Raw genomic sequence first — 19980 nt, 5'->3', positions numbered from 1 at the left:
CCGAAACATTGGGGTGGGCGGGTGCACCCCCGGGTAACAATAATGCTTCGCCCCTGTTATCGTAGTCACTCGGACGTTGCATAAGGGGTAGGGGTGGTCATCACTTATCACTAATCACTCACTCACAACTTTCAAATGTCATCAACCATTATTCCATCACTCACACCTTTTTTTAGTGGAAATGTCCATCACTCACCACCACATCCAACAATTTCCCCACAACCAACAATTTCCCTCATCACCCAATACCCTATCACGCATGAAAAATACCACGCGTTATAAAAATGGAGCGTGATAGACGGAGGTGGCGATTGTGTTTTGTTATCTTCCACGCCTGAAAAATTTCCATCATGGAGGAATTGTCCTCCACCTCGGGTCCCCTAAGGACGCGATTGAAATTCTTTACGTACCGTACATCATGATAAATTGATAGCTGATTAATACATTTGTAAAATTAAATAAAATGATTTCTAAATGTGTTAGTGTTACATGCGTTGTAGCTCGGATTTGAACATCAAAATAATAAGTGTAAATAAAACAATAAGATAAATAAAAAGGTAATCTTTTTTGGTTGTACTTATAGCAATACCCCTGAAATTTATATACTATTTATATACTATTATTTTGGAACATTTGTATGCATCTTTGGTTGTAATTTGTGCTTAAGTAGTTGTACCTTAATCAAATAATAGTTTCATTACCTTACCATGTATGCATGTTTGGTTGTAATTTACGCTTAAGTAGTTGCACCTTAATCAAATAAATATACTATTGTTTTGGAACATTTGTATGCATCTTTGGTTGTAATTTGTGGTTAAGTAGTTGTACCTTAATCAAATAATAGCTTCATTACCTTACCATGTATGCATGTTTGGTTGTAATTTATGCTTAAGTAGTTGTACCTTAATAAAATAATAGTTTCATTACCTTACCAAATTCAATCTGTTTTGTATGCATGTATGATTGTAAATTGTGTTTAATTGGTTGTAACCTAATCAAATAATGGTTTCATTATCTTACTATATTCAATCGGTTTGATCCATTCAAAGCTATGTTGTTTTATTTGTAAATTATTATTATTTATAATAATCTAACTAATTTAGCCAAAATCTTGTATAAATATAATTTGCAACATATTAATGCAATGGTTGTTGTAATGTATGCATTCTGGTTTGTATAGTGGATTATATATATTATATATAGATTACGATGAACCTGTCAAATGGGAAAAAATAGACGCGGGTTCATCGAAACACACGAGTCCTAGATTAACTTAGTTATTTTATTCTATATTTTACGTTTTGGTTTAATTTCTTCGCATTAACACGCCGCAACTTCAGTGTCGGTTGTCGCTGGCGGTAGTGTGACATTAGTGCTCGCCCCCACCGCAACGCGGGATGGTTAATACTAGTTAAAATTATTTACGACTGGGTTGGACTCAACCTCTAGTCTGGGCTAGATAAAGATCACCCCATTGACAACCTTTAACTTTCTAGTTTTGGCATAAATCACCAGGTGATATTTTCAATTTAGCAAGCTTTTCCATTCCCTGTTTATTTTTTATTTCGGGTGCCACAAATGTTTTGTCGGAAATCATTTATTTATAATTAATAAATAATAATTCTTAAAAATCGACCTTTAACAAAATATTTCAATAAAAAAAGAGTATAAATGATATGAAAAACTCCAAAGCTCCATCATATAAACACACGATGGATCACATTTCTAACACCAAAAATTGACCCCCCTTCATATAGAGTCAACGCACATATCTTGATTCAAACTCAATCATCTTGAAGAAGAATTCATTGCTGTTCCCAGGTAATGCATACGATTCTATCAGTTCTTGATATGAAAAACCAGTTGAATTCAAATGATTCACAAAGAATTCAAACAAAATCATTATGTTCTTCAATAAAACTCACTCAAGAACTTCTTCTTTGAATTTTAAACAACACAATTCGTTTCAAAAGATTCATGCACTTCAACTGTAATTCGAGAATATGTAATCTTCTTCTTTGAAATTTAGTCAGAAAGGTCTCAGTTTTGTGTGTGTTCTTTCTTAATAAATGTTCTTTAAACCCTAAATAATTATTTTCCAAAAGTTTTCTAAGAAACCCATACGTCCAATATTCATGCATGCATGATAAAAATTTAGGGTTTTCTAAGAATTCAATTGTTTTGAGTCTGCATGTTCTTGATTTGTACAATATTCATGCATGCATGATCACATTTTAGGGTTTTCTAAGAGTTCAAATGTTTTAGTCTGCATGTTCTTGATTAAATCTTGATGGAAGATTTAAAAATTCAATCTTGTATACTTTCTGTTCTTGATCAAATCAATCTTTATCTTTCTTGATTAAGAACAACCAATCAATTAACTGTCTTCTAATCATTCAGTTATTAAAGAAGTTTGCTTTATCTTGTAGGCTGTGATCTTGAAAGCAACCGAACATGGCGGACGTGATATTTCTGAAGCTTCAAAACGGAAAGATCATAAAAAGCGAAGGTGACAACGCAATATATTGGTTCGTGAAACAAGAAAAGCGGAAATATAAACGTCTGATAAATTTTAAAAACTTCTACTACCGGATCGGTTTTCTCGAACCTGATCTTGGTGTTAGGGACATGATTTTGGCTCGCCTGTTTTTAATGCCTGAGTGTGTACAAGTTTTCGGGTGGGTCGAGTCATTGCCTGACGAGATGTTTGCATCGCTTGTTAGAAACCTGAAAGATCATCTCGACTACTTGTTATTTCCCATGGCACCAGAGTTCGATCGTTGCGCAGAATCTCAATTTGGATTAGGGTTTGGTGGTGCATTGCTGAGAGCAGTGAGTCATGTACAAGTGGGACAGTCCTCATATTGGAGTATATAGGATACTTAAAGATTTTTGGGTAATGTTCTTTGATCAAACATTATATGTTTTAGTAGTTAGATGGATTTAGGGATTTCAGGTTCCGTAGCGGTCGAATATTGTTGGATTGTAAAGTTTTGTTCATAATAATGATTGTATTGAAGAAATGGTCTCATAATAGTGTGTTGTTGTGGTTCATAAAGATGCTTGTTGTTAAACAACTAGGGCTGGGCTGGGTATATTCAGTTATTGTCGAAGATTGAAACATAACCAATAACCAAAGTTATCGGTTAATGAATTCTCACGGGTCAGTTTTGGTCAATCAGTGGGTCAATTATCGGTTATAGGTATTGGGTCAGTCAACTGGTTGGGTTAAACATAAACCTAAGTCTGGGCCATTAAGAAATTAAGGCCCAAAAGTTGGAGTTGGATTGAAGTTTAAACTTTGAACCAATGAAGAGTCCAAAAATACACGTCCATAAAGTATAGTATGGTGACTTTAGTCAATTTTGGATCGGTTATTACAAGACATCATCTAAACATGTTCAAAATAGTCCATAAAAGCAATGGGCTTGTCATAGCCATGCCCATTGGCTGTACTTAAATTTGTATCTGTATCAAAGCACCTAGAAGACATTTTATTAACCAAAATCACCAAAACAATAGTTCTTTAAGATGAAGATTTCGAGCGTATAATGATTATTTCTGCTGAAGGCGATGCACCCTTAGTTGTTCATCGATTAGAATACAATTATTAAGCACTAATCGTACTTTATTAGCATAGGCGATTTAGCCATGATCAGCTTCAAAATATCAAATATCCATCTCGTTAGGTACGTTATTAAAAAGCTGTCATCTTCAACACCACAAGACCGAACCATAACCAGTAACCAAATTGATCAGTTAACGAATTCTCAAATATCCTGTACTCTAAATCTGAAGCCACATATACGCATATGAAGTTGGAACAATTAAGACGAAGCAAATGTAGATTCTAAAACCATATCTAGGAATCAATACGCCGAAACATATTACAACAATATGCCGAAACAAATTTACAAATCAAAAAACAAAAGACGAAGATCTTACTGCTCAAACCCTATTACCAGAAGGAAAGAATTAAAAGTTAAGACTTAACCATGAGTGTTAAAAGCTTCCCAAGCTAAATTCTGTGGGGCCGGGTTCGTAAGGTCACGTGCCTGTAGAGCCGCTGTCCTAAGCGTCTTCAAGGTCGTTACATTCGCATCATAAAACGACAAACTCACATAAGGTAAGTTATATTTCTTGCAGAGTTCTCTACATATAGGAGAAATCGACCTCAAGTGACACCGTGGCAACCTAGGAAACAAATGGTGCTCAAGTTGAAACTGTAAACCTCCGAAAAACCAATCCATCCAAGAAGAACACGCGATATCGATGGTCCCACGCGTTTGTTTCTCGAACCAATTGTCTCCTTTTGGCGGGCCCACGTAAACATCCCCAGAAAAATGGTTCAGTGTAAACTGAATATGTTGTATACCCGTTACACAGAAGCTAACCAACACAAACGCCACGCGTTCGGGCCAGTTCGGTAAGCGAGAAACAAGTAACGGAAACCACGTCCAGAAGATTAGGGTTCCGAGTATGTTTAAACCTCTGTCGGGAATCTTTCGTTTTGAAATCAGCAACAGGATTGTTTGTAAATAGAGGTTGACCCGGGCCACACACATGATCGGGTAATATAAGTAATGCTGGTAGCTCACGAAGAACCGGGCTAACGGGTCAAAGGTCAACTGTCTCCCATAGAAAACAGAAGTTATTGAGTTAAAAAGCTTGGAAGAAACGGCTAACATCGGTAAATGCTGAAGATCAGGATCATAATCAAGACTGTTACAAGCGATGTGATGTGCGTTATGCGTCCATTTCCACCACGCGATGCTTATTCCGGTTATACAATTCCCGATAAATATTCCGGCAAACTTGTTCCACCCGCGGGTCGCCATCATTTGGTAATGACCCGCGTCATGACCCAAATAGGCAATTTGCATCCATGCTAATCCCAATATCGCCCCCGAAAGCATATGAATCCAGAAGCTTCCGGAATATAACACGCCATACACACAAGCGGAAAGCAGTAGCGACACGAAACAAAGTGAGTAAATTACACCGTGACCTTTCTTCTCAAACATACCCGCTTTTGCAAACTCTGAAGCGAGTTTCCGGTAGTCTCTAGAAATGTCAGAAACCTGGTAATCTTTTAAGTGATACCCGGTGAATAGTTTGTCTAGATGCTTCCACGCAGTACCGGGATGAAATGCGATAAATGCGTCAGTTACATCCTGGCCCGCGAGATTAATCAACGGGGCATCGCCACCCGGATGCTCTTTAGCCCATTCTGTAACGTTGTAAACTTTGCCCAAAATTGAGATCCAAAGGTCATTAGGGTTGTTATGCTTCTTTAACTCTTTTGATGTTATGTATTTTTTTCCATCAGCAATTGAATTCAACACTGAAAAAAAATGAAAAAAAAAATTATGTAAAAAAACAAATCTTTAAAGTTAAAATCACACTAAAAGGCTAAAATGTCCTCATTGGTCTGCACATGACTCCTCTGATGTCCATAAGTCATAACAAACTTTCTTTAACTAAAGTATATATAAGTCAAGAAAAGAGGTATGTCTAATGGGCCCATTACACTTATGTAAAGCTAACACAAAAAATAATTTTTATTTGCTTAAAATAATGAAGAAAACAAAAGGGCATCTAATTTCAAAAAATATCCTAAAAATATGCTTTAGATATTTTTGCAGGCATGGAAGTCATTAGCAAGACAAGATCAATTACTAAACAAATAATGCAACAAGAAAAATCAAAGCTTTGAAAAATAACTCTTTCAGACCAAGTATTCTAGGCCCTAAATCTATTTATTCATGGTCATAAAGACGCTTATTAGGGTTCATTAAATAACTCTCAAAATCTATTTGAAAAAAAATATATATATACATCAGAGAAATTTATAACCAGTCAATCAATCTAGGTGCATGATGGTATTAAAGGCACACAAACACCATACCCCACTAAAATTTGCGAAGTGGTCATTCACATGATATGATGAGATTTGAAAATTTAAACACCACCACCAATTTATTATATAAACATCAGATGCAAATGTTTGACTAATTCAAATTAGAGGTCTTAATCTGAACCATTCAGAAATCTGCTTATGAAACAAACAGTCTGAACCATTAAGTGCTAAACCAGTAAGAGGTCTGAACCATTAAGAGCCTCATTAAGAGGTAAACAAACAGCCCTCGCTAATTAAAATTTACATAGTTTTTTTAACAACAATTCATAGAAAATCCAGAATACATACACCTAAACCTGCATACCGCATGATTTGAACTCTCAACTTTTTGGTCGTGAACTTGTGAGGTAGACCACTTAACCTCCACACACACTCTACAATCAAATTACCTAATTTTTTAAACAAATAATTTAATTATAATCTACTCCTGAATCTACACTTTTGACCATCGGACTCAAATTGCATAATTGACATTTTGATTTAAAACTTAAAAAATAAAAAATAAAAAATAAAAAATAAAAAACTTTTTATTCTTTTTCACAGTAAAACAAGAGATGAGATCCAGATTCGTGATGAAAATAATATTTAAGGAACACAGAATTTGCAGCCAGATCCCAGACAAACCAACAAGGATGGTACATAAACAGAGGAGCTTGATTAAGATTCTTCTAATATATATGTTTTGTGGATGAATACACCACCGACATTGGCAAAATTAACAAAGGGATCTAGCTTATCTGAATGAAAGATGTATATATGTTAGGTAAAAACACGAATCTACCTTCTATGGATGGAGAAACCATCGACGATGAGTTCACCGGAGGATATGTAAAAGTCCGGCGAGGGGGAATCGATCGGAGAGTGTTGATGTGGTGTTAATAAAGTGGCGAATGAATACTATATATATAATAGTTAGAAGTGTGTGAGGGAGAAGAGATCAACGGTGGACATCGAACGGTCCGCGCAAGCGCGTAATGTAGCGGATAACTCCTCCTCTGCAATTGCCTCTATTGTATGTAACCGCCCCACGCATATATAAACAGCACATTGGTTTAAACTATTAAGATTTTTTTTTTCTTTTAAATTTGTATCACTGGATATTAATTAACAGGGTTATTGAGTTTTATCACTCCCAACAATTGGTTATTGGCCGTTGTCACCCCTAGGAGTGTGTATGGGTTAGTTTGGGTCTGTTTTGACCAAAAATCATAACCGTAATGTCGGTTATTGGATAACCATAACCATAACTGATCGGTTATGGTGGTTATGGTTATTCGGTTTTGATGGTTATAGCGGGTCGGTTATGGGTGGTTAACAGTGTATCTAGCTTAGCTAAAAATAGCTTAATTTTTTAACATGAAATAAATTGTTATTGCATATTTGTATACTAGATTAGTGCCCCGTGTGTTACACGGGTTGAACAATTTAAACTATATAATAAATCCTATGTATTCTAATACATGAATTAAATATATGTAAAATTACTTTTATAATTTATAACCCGATTAGATGGTTATAAATTAATATTGATCATAATTTTATCACAATTAAATATAGTCATATATTTTTTTAATGTTTTTCAGTTTTTTAATGTTTTTCAGTGATGGATTATCGTATAGCACAAATATTTATTATGATTATCACAATTAACCAAGATTATTTATAATTATCGTACTAAATAAGTCCTAAATCTTTTATAGTTGATTAATACCATATGTCCTCTAAGAGTTTACTTTATTATATAGTAAAGATAAAGATTTTAGTTGTTATTTGTATAGATATAAATAATAATTATCTATAATAATTAGGTTGAAGAGATTAAACTAAATAATATTTCATAGGATATTATCTATAATTAACTAGAAGATATTAAAATAAATGATAATTATCCATAGAGTATATGGCCTAATATTATGACAAGTGTCCCAAACATGATTTCTTTTATTATATAGTATAGATATTAGTATATTGCATAGTATTAAAAAAATACATATAATCTATAATATTAATACAATTATTATCGAATATTCAAATAAAGTGATATGATACATTTCATAAATTCAAATAAACATTCAACCAAAACCACAAAATGATATGAAAAACCAATAAGTACTAAAAATCTTCAGTTAAAAACATCAAATGTTAGAAATATGATGAAAAGTCCTAAATCATTTGACGCTCGTCACACCTAACTTAACACTTAGTGTGTTCTATCACCACGTCTTTAACTGATCACTAATTTTTAATTCTGTTATTATACTTTTGGGGGGTGTCATAGGGATCTTAGGACACCCCCAAAAGTATAGTAACAGGATCAAAAGTTAGTGATTAGTTAACGTGATTGAACACACTAAGTGTTAAGTTGGGTTGGCGGGCGTCAAAGTGATAGTTGAGGGTGTCAGGCGCCAATAGCCAATATTTAGGGGTGATAAAATCTAATAACCCTAATTAATATATTGTTAATAACATTTTAAGTAAACTTCTGTTTTTCTCCATGTGGGTTTGGTTGTTTTAATGGTTTTACCCAAATCCTTAAAAAATAGTCATTTTCCTCTAATTGTTTACTATGTTTTTTAGGGGTGAGCAAAAGGAAAAACCTAACCCTACCCGACCATTACCCGGCCCGAGAACCGATTCACTACCCTAAATATAGGGTCGGTTCCGGTCCATAGGTCCAAGTCGGGTTTCACCATGAAAAGAACCGACCCGACCCGACCCTATTTTATATGAAAAATTGGAACCAATCTAAATACCTAGGTACTTGGGTTCAGTTCGGTTCGGGTCGGGTTGGGTATATTTTCGGTTCGGTTCTCGGTTATTTTCGGTCCGGACCTAAACTTGCTCACCCCTAGTTTTTTTTCCTATTTACTCCATGGCCTTAACTCCATCCAAATGTTTGTTATCTTAAAGGACATTTTGGCAATTTTAAGATAAAAGTAAGGGCATTTTGTTAACTTACTTGTAAAGATATTTCTATAATATATACATGCATTACTGATTTGGTGGATTATCTATAACAGTTAAATAGGTTAAAGATAATGATTAGATACATATAGTTTGATTTATTTGTTTAAATGGTTTGAATTATGTGTTTGTTAGATAGGTTTGAGTTGGGTTAGGATTAAAATGTGTCTAGTATAAATAGATGGCTAGGCTTATTGTATTTGTTTGCTATTATTGATAAATAATAAAAGCGTAGAACGAGTTGTTCATACTGTATTTATGTGTTTGAACAAGGGTCTGATTTTCCAACTAGGATTTATAACATAAAAATGATACACACATTTATATACTATTAATTTAAAATAATATTATGCATCAATGTTTGTACTTTGTGATTATATGGTGTTTTTTTGCAATGGTTGGTTGCACCTATTGTTTTAGCCTTTTAGGGTGGCATATATGTATTGTAACTTATGTTTTATGAGTTTTTCAAAAATGTTTGGTTGTAGGTCCATAGAACATTGTATTTTATTATTATCTTTATTTTTATTATTATTATTATTTTTTTGAACGGCCAACAAACTCAATCCCGAGCACTGTTGGGGCACCCACTGGACAAACGGAGTACTCAGAGAGTAACCCGAGTCCACCACCAATTACGGGGAAAACCCGGTAACCCACCCGCCCGTAGGTACGACGGTGAAATTACCGGTAAAACCCGTTTAGCTCAAGGATCCAACCCAGGTTTCCCTGGGTCTCCTATCATTGCCCACCAGTGCCTCACTCTGCACCAAGTGGGAGTCGAACATGCATCTCTCAAGAGAAATGCAAGCTCTCCACCACTTGATCTAGAGATCATTAGTAAAAGTTGGGTTGAGGGTGTCGAACTCCTGGCCTCCTATTTAGCCTAAGGAGGCTTAGGCAACCACCAGATCAAACTCTCATTTTTTTTTATTATTATTTATTTTATGATTTCTTTGTTTTAGTATTCTTACTTATTTAAATCATGTATTTATTTTTATAATACACATTAATGATTTCTTTGTTTTAGTATTCTTACTTATTTAAATCATGTATTTATTTTTGTAATACATATTAATTTATTTTATTTAAATTTTATTCGTGTCCATACACGACGTAAGGTGCGTATGTGGTTCAATGTAGGGATGGCAATAGGTCGGGTTTGGGACGGGTTTAGGTAATCCAAAACCCAAACCCGGTTAGATAAACTTGTCCCAAACCCGTCCCAAAACCCGTCGGGTTTATAGCGGGTAAATACCCATCGGGTATCGGGTATACCTGCGGGTTTCGGGTAAACCCATTAATTTAAAAAGATTACTCGTTGGGTATACTCATCTCAAAACCCATTGGGTATTTATCGGGTAACTACTAACCGGTTACATTTTGTATTGTCATTATAAAAATATATATCAAATAACTACAATGCATACGGAATAGAATACTAAATACGTATATGTGTAAAAAATAGATGTATCATATATCTACATATTTAATAATATAAAAAAAAATTATATCGGGTATACAATCGGGTAAACGGGTACACTTTATCGGGTAATTGGGTCGGGTAAACGGGTATATCATTAAATCCCATACCCGTCCCAAACCCGCGGAAGTTTGGCCCTCGCAAGTGGGGCCAAAACAATCTCCTGTGTGAATTTGAAGCTGCCAGCCGCGGACTTCGGTCTGTAGACGGATCGATGATCGTGCTTTACAGCGCGATCATATGTGGTGCGGGGTTACGTCGGGGCATAGTAGTCGTAGTCCCCAGACTGGCTGTATGCCGTCTATGAGTCCCGGCGGCACGCGTAGTCGTCCGGGTCAGCTCTATCGTATGCGCCGTCGTTGGTATGCGGCCCAAGGCGCTTAATACTCCTGACCCGCGGCAAGTAGCTGATTCTCGCTTATATTCTTTAGGTGGGCCCAGGCGCTCATGCGCTATAGCTCTGGCCCGGGATCTATAACTGGAATCCCCTTCATCAAGCGTACGGCCACTGCATAGGAGGGTCCGTGCGGTCCACGCCTATCCCAGGATGCGGGAGGTGTTGGCGCTCGCTACTCGTATTGTAGAGTACGAGGTGCGGGTGTAAATGGGCCTGGTGTGGGCCCTTCTGGTGGTTGTGTGCTTGTGCAGGCCTGGGCGTAGGTCTCGTTTAACAAAGCCTGTTGTTGCACGTACTAAGAGTGAACGTCAGTTCCTGGTGGCAGTATTGACGCGAACTGGGAAAAGTCCGGCACATATGTGGAGGGATTGCCCCCATGTGTAGATGTGCCGACGTGGCTTATTGGTCGGCTTGGGTGAGTGTTCCCCGTTTTCCCTACATTTGTGGGGGCAAAGGTTTCCCCCGTGGTATGAATCTGATGATCCGACATAAACTTAAGAAAGAAAAATTGAAAAAGGTGCTAAGAGTAGCAGTGGGTGCCAATGATGAAACAGTGGTTAACCGTGAGGGTTAAGTCACTGGTCTCGTCAAGTAGGTTTAATCTCTTCTTTCCGAGATCGCTGGCCGGACCGTCCTCAAATCTGTCTCCTACACAAGCAAACACACCGTGACTCGTACAAGGAGGATGGGGTGGGGGTGCTCCTTGTTACCACTCTCCGACGTGAGAATCGGTATTTGCTTGAGAGCAAAGTGTGTGATTGAGTAGTAAGTGAGAGAGAGCAGATTCCGTTACCTCAAACTTGGTCCGGGATGGGTATTTATAGCCGAATAGTGAAGGAGGGTAATTGAGTGGCTAGACTGACAACGCATAGCCTTTTTGCAGGTGTGTCAGAAACGCAGGTCACAGAAATGTTGGATGCTTCCTGAGGTGATGCCACGTCTTGCTGTAGCTGTCAGTCCGTCTGCCAGCTTTGTATGCATGTGGGCTGGGCAGCTGACCGCCGTCAGTGCCCGGACAAACCATTTGCTTGTTTTATCACTGAAGTCAAAGTGGCAGTGCCACTTGTGGGACGACAGGATGCGGTTTTGGGCCGCGTTTCTATGTGCGGTAACCACAGTGGTTACCACATCCCTTGTGGTGACGAAAACCCATTTTCATACACAAGGTTAGTCTTCTCCTTCTCCGATTTGGATGGCAAGCTGGGTATGCGCGTGCCCGCATTACCATAGCTGAATCCTTGTTTGTAGGGGCAACGAATCGGGTTATGGTCACTCATGCCGAGGCATGGTGCGAGATTTGGGACCATACCCCTTCACCGGTGTTAGCTGACAATATCATGGAACACGTAAAATCTGAATCAATTACAAAAATCGTCCTTTATGTATGTCATTTATTGCAAACTGTGTCCTTTGTCTTCAATAATTACAGAAAACATACTCGATGTTTGCAACTCTTGGAAGTTATGTCCTTTAACCCTAATTCAATTAATTTTTTGTGGTTAAATCTGACCAATTGAACCCCACATGAAGGTATTTTGGTCATTTTACTCTCATGTGAGGTCTATTTGTTCAGATTTAACAAGAAAAATACCTTCATGTGAGGTTCATTTGTTCAGATTTAACTACAAAAATTAACTGAATTAGGGCTAAAGGACATAACTTGCAAGGGTTTGCAAACATCGAGTAGGTTTTCTGTAATTATTAAAGACAAATGACACAGTTTGCAATAAGTGACATACATAAAGGACGATTTTTGTAATTTACTCATAAAATCTCCTACTTGTCTTTGGATTAAGAATTGCTCCCTTTTAAAAAGCTTATATCGGATAGAATGGTGTAATTTTAGTTTCTAATGTTGTTTGTTGTTCTTTGCCTCTAGCTCCTTGCTTGAAGGCTTCTAATGAAATTTGTTGTTCGAAAAAATAATAAACTCTTATACAAAATAAAGTTGGTTTTTTAAAGATATTAGGGTTGTGTTCCTCATTCAACATGTTCTGAAGATAAACGGGTTGAAGCTTAATATGTTTCTCATAAGTCTTTTTTTTTTTCCTTTTCTGAACGGGGATATGGAATTATTCTGAAAACATTAAAAAACGCTTCAAACTCACAAAAATGATGTGTTTTATATCTATATTAACTTTGATTTTGTTCATAATTAGTTAACCCTTTTGTTTTAAACAAAAATAAAGGCAAAATTACAAAATTTTGCATTTATTTCTTTTGTGTGTGAGTTATCTTTCGTTGAAACTTCCTTTAGCTTAGCTTGCAGTACAAAAGGGCAAGACCACGTCTCCAAGTCAAGCAACGGATCTGTTGATGAATATTAGGCGTAGGCACGTAGACGCTCGAAATCAAATTCCTTATTTTTGTGGGGACTGCTTTGCAAATACATATGACTAAAAATAAGTTGGGTGGATATTGAATTTGAATTTGTTTTCTTGACTCATTTAGTAATTGGACCCCATAAATGAAAGCATGTATATCTTTCTGAACGGTAGAGATCGATATAGAACCTAGCAAGAAGCTGAACACGAATGTTACAAATGCATGTATATGGTCCCGTACACGAATATTACAAATGCATAATATTAGCCATGGATTTGCGGTGATCCTATATTGGCTTTGTTGTGGTCTTAGTGATGCTACAAGAGAGATTTGTCGAAAAGTCAGTGGGAGAGAAACCAATAGCGATAAAAATGAGGTACAAAAAAGAAAATATGTTATATACTATGATAAAGATATATAATTTAAAAGTTGACACATATTGATGCAGATCCAGTCTATGGTCAACTAATAGTTCAAAAGACAAGTTTAATAGTATAATATTACGTACAACACAACATGCAGTTAAATAACACGTTTTCACGTAGCTTGGCTTTATAAATAGTAGCCGTTTTCTTAATTACCATTCACATCAAATAATAAACAAAACATACAATAACAAATGATATCAAATTTTAAATTTTTTTTATACAATTTCTTATAATCAGTATTTTTACTAAAACGTTTACGAAAAGCTATGTCATAAACTAGTTCAAGATATCATATAAATATCACATTCCACTTTTATGAATCCAAGACAGATAGGTTTTATAAAAGTGTAATATAAAATCATTTTTATAGATACTTAAGTTACCATTAAATAAGAATATAATACAAAATTTTTAATAATTGGGATTAGGTAATTGACTATCTAAATTACAGCAATACATGATCATTGATCACACAGATAGTTTTTAAACAACAAAATATCAAATAAGATTAACTTATTTATATAAATTAACTACAATAAAACAAAATTTTGAAAAAGTGGTGTAGAATTTTGAAAATTTCACTATAGAAGTTTCTTAATAGAATGCGTATCCGTTGTCTAGGTTGTAAGAAATTAAAGTACATATGGACTAAGGTAGAAGTTAGTAATAAATAAATAAAATGATCATTTAAAAAAAAACTAATGTATATGTTGTTTTTTATAGTTCAAGACTCAAAAGTCATTCTCATAAGTTAATAGAACAAGAACCATTTATGTAATATACTATTTTATATATTATCTCATAAAATTGTCCATGTTCTGGCACAAGTGGGACGAATATGGCAACCACTTATAATCTAGAAGTTTAATGTGCGACTAAGTCTACTTAAAAAATGGTCTCAAATGGTGTCCTCCCCCATAAATATCTCCACTGATTTCTCCATATTATATTTAGACCCCTTTGATATTTTTGTTCATTCCTTCTTTTGACTTTTATTATAACGAAACAAGACAAATGTCAAGATATGCGAGTCTTTAATCCATAAGTTATGAAAGTAATAACATATATGTTGAAAACTTCCACAACTTGTATATTTATTGGTAAATTGGAATTTGATCCAACTAGTCCGTGAATAAGATGAGCATATCATGAAACTATTGCATTCACACATTTTGATGATTTTAGTGTACAACGGCAAAGGTAATATGGAGCCAGATTTTGTTGTGGGTAAAAGAAACAACAAACCAACAATGGGGCACGGTTAGGAGCTGTTTGTTTACCTTTTAAATGAGACTCTTAATGGTTCAGACATCTTACTGGCTCAGCACTTAATGGTTCAGACTGTTTGTTTCACGAGCAGATGTCTGAACGGTTCAGACATTTGCCTCTGAATGATTAAGATTTATACATAGTCTGAATGGTTAAGACCTCCAATCTGAATTGGTCAGACATTTGCTTCTGAACGGTTAAACATTATACAGGCTCTTAATGGTTCAGACCTCTTACTGGTTCAGCACTTAATGGTTCAGACCTCTTACTGGTTCAACACTTAACCAGTCAGATGTTGCCAAACAGCCCCTTACACAGCATAGAGCGGATGGAAGGAAGGACTAATCGGGAGAAACTCATACACACGGTATTTTCACAAACCTTATGGAGTATCTGGAATGGGTTAAACAGAAAGGTCTTTAACGGAAAAGAAAGCAGCCCGTTCAAAGTCGTCGAAGAGATAAAATTAAAGAAAAAAACATTTGAGTGGGTAATTAACAGATCAAAGCCAACGAGTGGAGAAATTTTAGTTTTAATCTATAAGTTTCATATGTTTTGGGTCATGTTTCCTTTGGTGAATGTAATACGTCTTTTGTAGTACCTTGCTATGTTGGACGGTTTTTGTTGATTAGTAAAAGTGCTCCGTTGCCTATAAAAAAAAATAAATAAATAGACAATACAGTAACAAAACATAAAACATATTATAATTATATGAGAATACCACCTCTGGGGAAGGTTCATTGGGGAACACTAAAAAAGTGAGGAACAGCGGGGAATTGGCTCAAACGAACTCCGATTGGATTCATTCTAGCGGCGTTGGAACCGGCTCGTCGAACCCTAACTAAGATCTCTTAACCCTAAACCCTAAATCCTAACTCCTAAACTCTAAACCCTAAAGCTAAAAAATAAGGCTAAAACCTAAGATAAAACGTAAAATTTAAACTATAAACCCTAAAAGCTAAACCCTAAAGGCTAAACCTAAAGCTAAACCCTATAGCTAAACCCTAAAGCTAAACCCTAAGACTAAACCCTAAAAGCCAAACCCTAATATATTTAGGGTTTAGGGGTTATGATTTAGGGTTTAGGGTTAAGAGATCCTAGTTAGGGTTCGACGAGACGGTTCCAACGCCGCTGGAATGAGTCCAATCAGAGTTCGTTTGAGTCAGTTCCCCACTTTTTTAGTATTCCTCAATGAACCTCATGACACTACCACCCCTAACCTTCTATCATCAAACCCTAAATCATGGTAATCATATCCAAAAACATTGAAATCAACAAATCTCAAACGTCCCTAAATATATATCCATCTACAAAACACCTTGAAATCATTTTGAATATTTGAATTATGTGTGTTTGTGTTTGCGGGTTCATTTGTGTTCAACAACTAGAATTTTTTAGAGATAATGCTTTTAACAGGTTAAAATAACAAAATTACACTTTCTGGTTACCATCACTCTCATTGAGATAAATTACTTGATATATTTACTCAAATACTAAAAAAAAGTTAAAAATGATAGAATAATATGCAAAATTAAAAGAAACAGATATTAGATCACTTATTGCATCACTTGGTGGACATTGGACAAATTGCATCTCCTTTCTTGTGGTTAAAAAACCCTGGAAAATAATGTCATGTGGACCCACCGACATGCTAATATGCGACATGGACCACGTTTGAGCCATCAACTGCACGCCAATAGCTGGACCTTCATAAACGATACTACTTATATTAATATTTAGTTGTTTATTGTAAAAAGAAATGCATGCATATTTTTCTATAAAAAAGAATATTACATAAATAATAAATATAATGCTTGCTAAAATATGTCTTTTTTTGTGATTACTAACCAAATCATTTACCCATCACTTTTGGCTTAGTGGTAGGAGGCTTGGTTTCTTAAGTGGAGACCCAAGATCGATCCCCACTTATGTCACTTTTGATGGATTAAGGCAATAGAGGATTTTAATTCGGCCTTGTTCGAGGTTGTCAGTTTAAATCTTGAGCCCACCCGACCCGAGTTTTCGTCCCACCGTGTGTTGCGCCAAAAAGTTATGCTCTTGTGGTGGCACACCGATTGTCAAGTGGCAGCCAACGGTATGGTTTCCCGAGGGAACGCCCAAGCCGAACTCTGAAGCCAACGTGAGCCCGATTATTACAAAATAGTTTGGCCGGAGTGAGACAACGAGACTCTCCAATTTAAGAAGTGCGGTGGCCAAACACAAGAAAGTCGTCGTTAAAAAAAGTAACAAAATCAATGCTTCTTTAATTACGTATTTTTCTCCCTTTTATATAAAGATATCACTTTGTATTACAAATAAAAACTATAGAATTAAAGATATTAATCAAGTATTCAAAGTATATATTTATCATGTAGGTATAATAACGGGGGACGAGGCGCTCCGTGTTGGCATGGTGACTACGTGTGGATCCCCGTTGTAACACTCCGTATTTTCGAATGTCAAAGTCAAAGTCAAAGTCAAAGTCAAAGTCCAAGTCAACTTTGACTTCTTTGAATGTTAATGTTTCTTTTTGCTTTTTTTGTATTATGTGGAGTAAGTGTTGTCTAAATAAAATGATCGAATGATTACTTACGACTGTGAATAGTAGGAAGTAACAATGCGATAAAGTTAACTAATCAGTAATCAAACCGATCTAACTATCATCGAACTCGAAACTCGAATTACGCGAATTTTGGGTGGTTATACGTGTGTGTGTGCCTTATGTGTTACCTGTGCATGTTTACTTTATGTTTTGTGTGGTGATCAATCGAAGCTCGAATCGAAACTCGAATCGAAACTCGAAAAGCAATCAAACTCAATCGGAACCGACATCGAAACGTGAATTTATAGATGATTGTATGTTAGATATAGTAGTTGGGACTGAAAGTAATTTGAATAGGAAACTCTATCGTATTCGTATCATCGTCCGTCGAAATCGAAATATCAAAAATCGTCGCAAAACACTCAAAAAGGGGTTCCTGATCGAACAGGAATCACTGATCGAACAGGCTAGCCGATCGAACATGCTGTTCGATCGAGCAGCCCAACCGATCGAAGACCCTGGCCGATCGGTTACCACTTTCCTCTTTTGGAGCCAATAAATAGGGCTGTCATTGTCTTCTTTTCCACTTTTGGAAAGCTCTAACCGAACCAGCCCTTGTTCTTCACCTTTTCTCAGATTTCTCTCAACTCCGGTAAGTTTTCACTCTAATTCTTGTACGTTTTTTTATCATTACACGATTCTACACCTTTCTATCTTTCAAAACTTGATTTCTAACCGTGAAATCACCAAGATCTAAGTGTTCTTGGATGATGTCATCATGGTGTTCTTGAAGAACATCATACCTTGGCCTCATTCTGTAACGCCCGGCTCTTTTGTACTTTCCATTTATAGAAAGTTTTGTTCGTATTTCTATTTTTGGAAACTTTGTATTCTTGTAATCGTTCCCTTCTTTGTAATCATGTCAAACCGAGACTTGGATCATTAATGAAGCTTGTATTTTGTTACATTTATGTTATACACATTCTATGTATGCTCGTATGTTCGACTTCGTGTATCAATCGATGTTTAATCGTTATTCTTGGAAACTATGTGCGAAACTTGTAATTAATCTAAACTTATACATGGAACGTATTTTGAACGAGAACGACACTTGATTTGATACTTATACGCTTGATTATACTTGGTTTATACTCCTCATACTTAATCACATCTTAAACTATGCCTTTATGGCAAATATGGCCCTTAAAATACCTTAAACGCATCAAACACACAACTTCAGGGGCCAAATTGTAAAAAAATGAAACTTATCCGGAACCACAAAGGGCTCGCGGCCCGCGTGGACTTAGCCTGATACCTCAGGAGGGCCGCATGGACCTCATGTCTGCAGAATAGTTGGACAGTCGCGACCAGCTTCGTTTTTGGGCGGGATTCTTTGGTTTAAACCGAGTTTTAGCACTAGTTAACCCCCCAAATCAACCCTAATCACTCTCCTATAAGTACCCAAGGTCCTCCAAGCACTTGGACACTTTCATCACACTCAAATCTCTCCAAACACTCTCAAATTCAAGCAAGAATCTGCATTTTCGGACAGATTCATACTCTTGCACTAAACTTGGTATAACTTGCTCATTTCTTAACGAAATTACTTGATTCTTCTTCCTACTTGCTTGGTTAATCATGGAGTTTGATTCCTTGACTTCTCCTTGGAGAAATCAGACCTGGAAATGCTCTGAAATTGACCAAAAACTTTCTGTTTTGTTACATACTTGTTTAAACTTCATCCAACTTGTGTCTAACACATCTCACACCAATGTCCTAATGCTTACAACCCCTCTTATGGTTGGTTAAGCTTAAAAACATGATTGAGACACTTAAATCAGAGGATAAAACCTCATAAACTTTCTGTTTTATTAGGGTATTTAACCCACAAGTCATGTCAAGCTTAGACTTTGATGAATGAGTGATTGTGGAACAACTTGGGTTGTTCCAACATAAAATCCTCACATGATTTGATGATTTATTTTAGTTTAGGTTATTTACATACTTGTATTAACCCTAGTTCGTGACCCTCCTTGGTTGTCTTTACATCAAGTGAAGTGGTGAACATTCAAGGGGTCCCTAAATGGAAGCATGTTCTTCCTACCCCATACATGACATTCATGAATAACTCGAGGTGCCTAAACGAAGATCTTAATCTTCTACCTCCTACTTGAATTATTGAACTTAATAATATGTAATACTTAACTTAAATATATACATACACACATTCGAACCTTTAATATTAAACTTGTGTTTATATGTTAAGGTAGTAGAATGACATCTAAGACTTAACACTCCAAGTATGATTCTAATGGGCTTACTACCCATGAAATACAATATAACCCTAGTGGTTACGTAGTGTCATATAAATGTGTAAGTTAAAGATGATTATTTTGATATCATACTTTATGTTATGTTAAACTCCAAATTTATAATCTTCCGTTGTACGCCAAACTCACACACCTACATTTCCTTGTGTAGAAGGACTAGGTGCTCCAAATTAATCCATCCACCAAACTCGCTCGCGGGATTTCAAGTGGGAAAGCTTGCAACCACCGTGAGTATACTCGATCCCTTTTTCCCTTTTACACTTTGGGATGCAACATGTATTCTATATTCAAACACGTGACACTTGAAACTTATTTGAAACAT

At 36.0% G+C, this 19980-nt stretch overlaps 1 protein-coding gene and 1 long non-coding RNA gene across 2 annotated transcripts; one reads left to right on the top strand and one right to left on the bottom strand.

The window, feature by feature from the left end:
* The first annotated feature begins 1706 nt into the window (after positions 1-1706).
* Positions 1707-3044, top strand: LOC110917627. Its single transcript, XR_002580717.1, has 2 exons — positions 1707-1821; positions 2430-3044. It is a non-coding gene; the product is annotated as an uncharacterized LOC110917627 (long non-coding RNA).
* Positions 3045-3827: 783 nt separating this feature from the next.
* LOC110917626 (delta(8)-fatty-acid desaturase-like) lies at positions 3828-6948 on the bottom strand. The gene is made up of 2 exons (XM_022162121.2): positions 6702-6948; positions 3828-5344 (listed from the first exon to the last, which is right to left on the bottom strand). Exons 1-2 carry the CDS (start codon positions 6721-6723, stop codon positions 3990-3992), a joined length of 1377 nt encoding a protein of 458 aa, XP_022017813.1. The 5' UTR covers positions 6724-6948; the 3' UTR covers positions 3828-3989.
* Positions 6949-19980: the final 13032 nt, after the last annotated feature.

The sequence above is a fragment of the Helianthus annuus genome, chromosome 16 (genome assembly GCF_002127325.2).
Source record: "Helianthus annuus cultivar XRQ/B chromosome 16, HanXRQr2.0-SUNRISE, whole genome shotgun sequence".
NCBI classification, from domain to species: Eukaryota; Viridiplantae; Streptophyta; class Magnoliopsida; order Asterales; family Asteraceae; genus Helianthus; species Helianthus annuus.
The sequence above is the reverse complement of the archived record's forward strand: the minus strand, read 5'-3'. Positions and strand labels throughout refer to the sequence as shown.

What these genes read in the sequence shown, in the direction of transcription:
- LOC110917626 (XM_022162121.2), bottom strand. Translation starts at nt 6,723, where the DNA reads ATGGTTTCTCCATCCATAGAAG. An exon ending in GGTTTCTCCATCCATAGAAG is followed by an intron (nt 5,345 to 6,701) that starts GTAGATTCGTGT and finishes ATTTTTTTTCAG; the next exon opens with TGTTGAATTCAATTGCTGAT.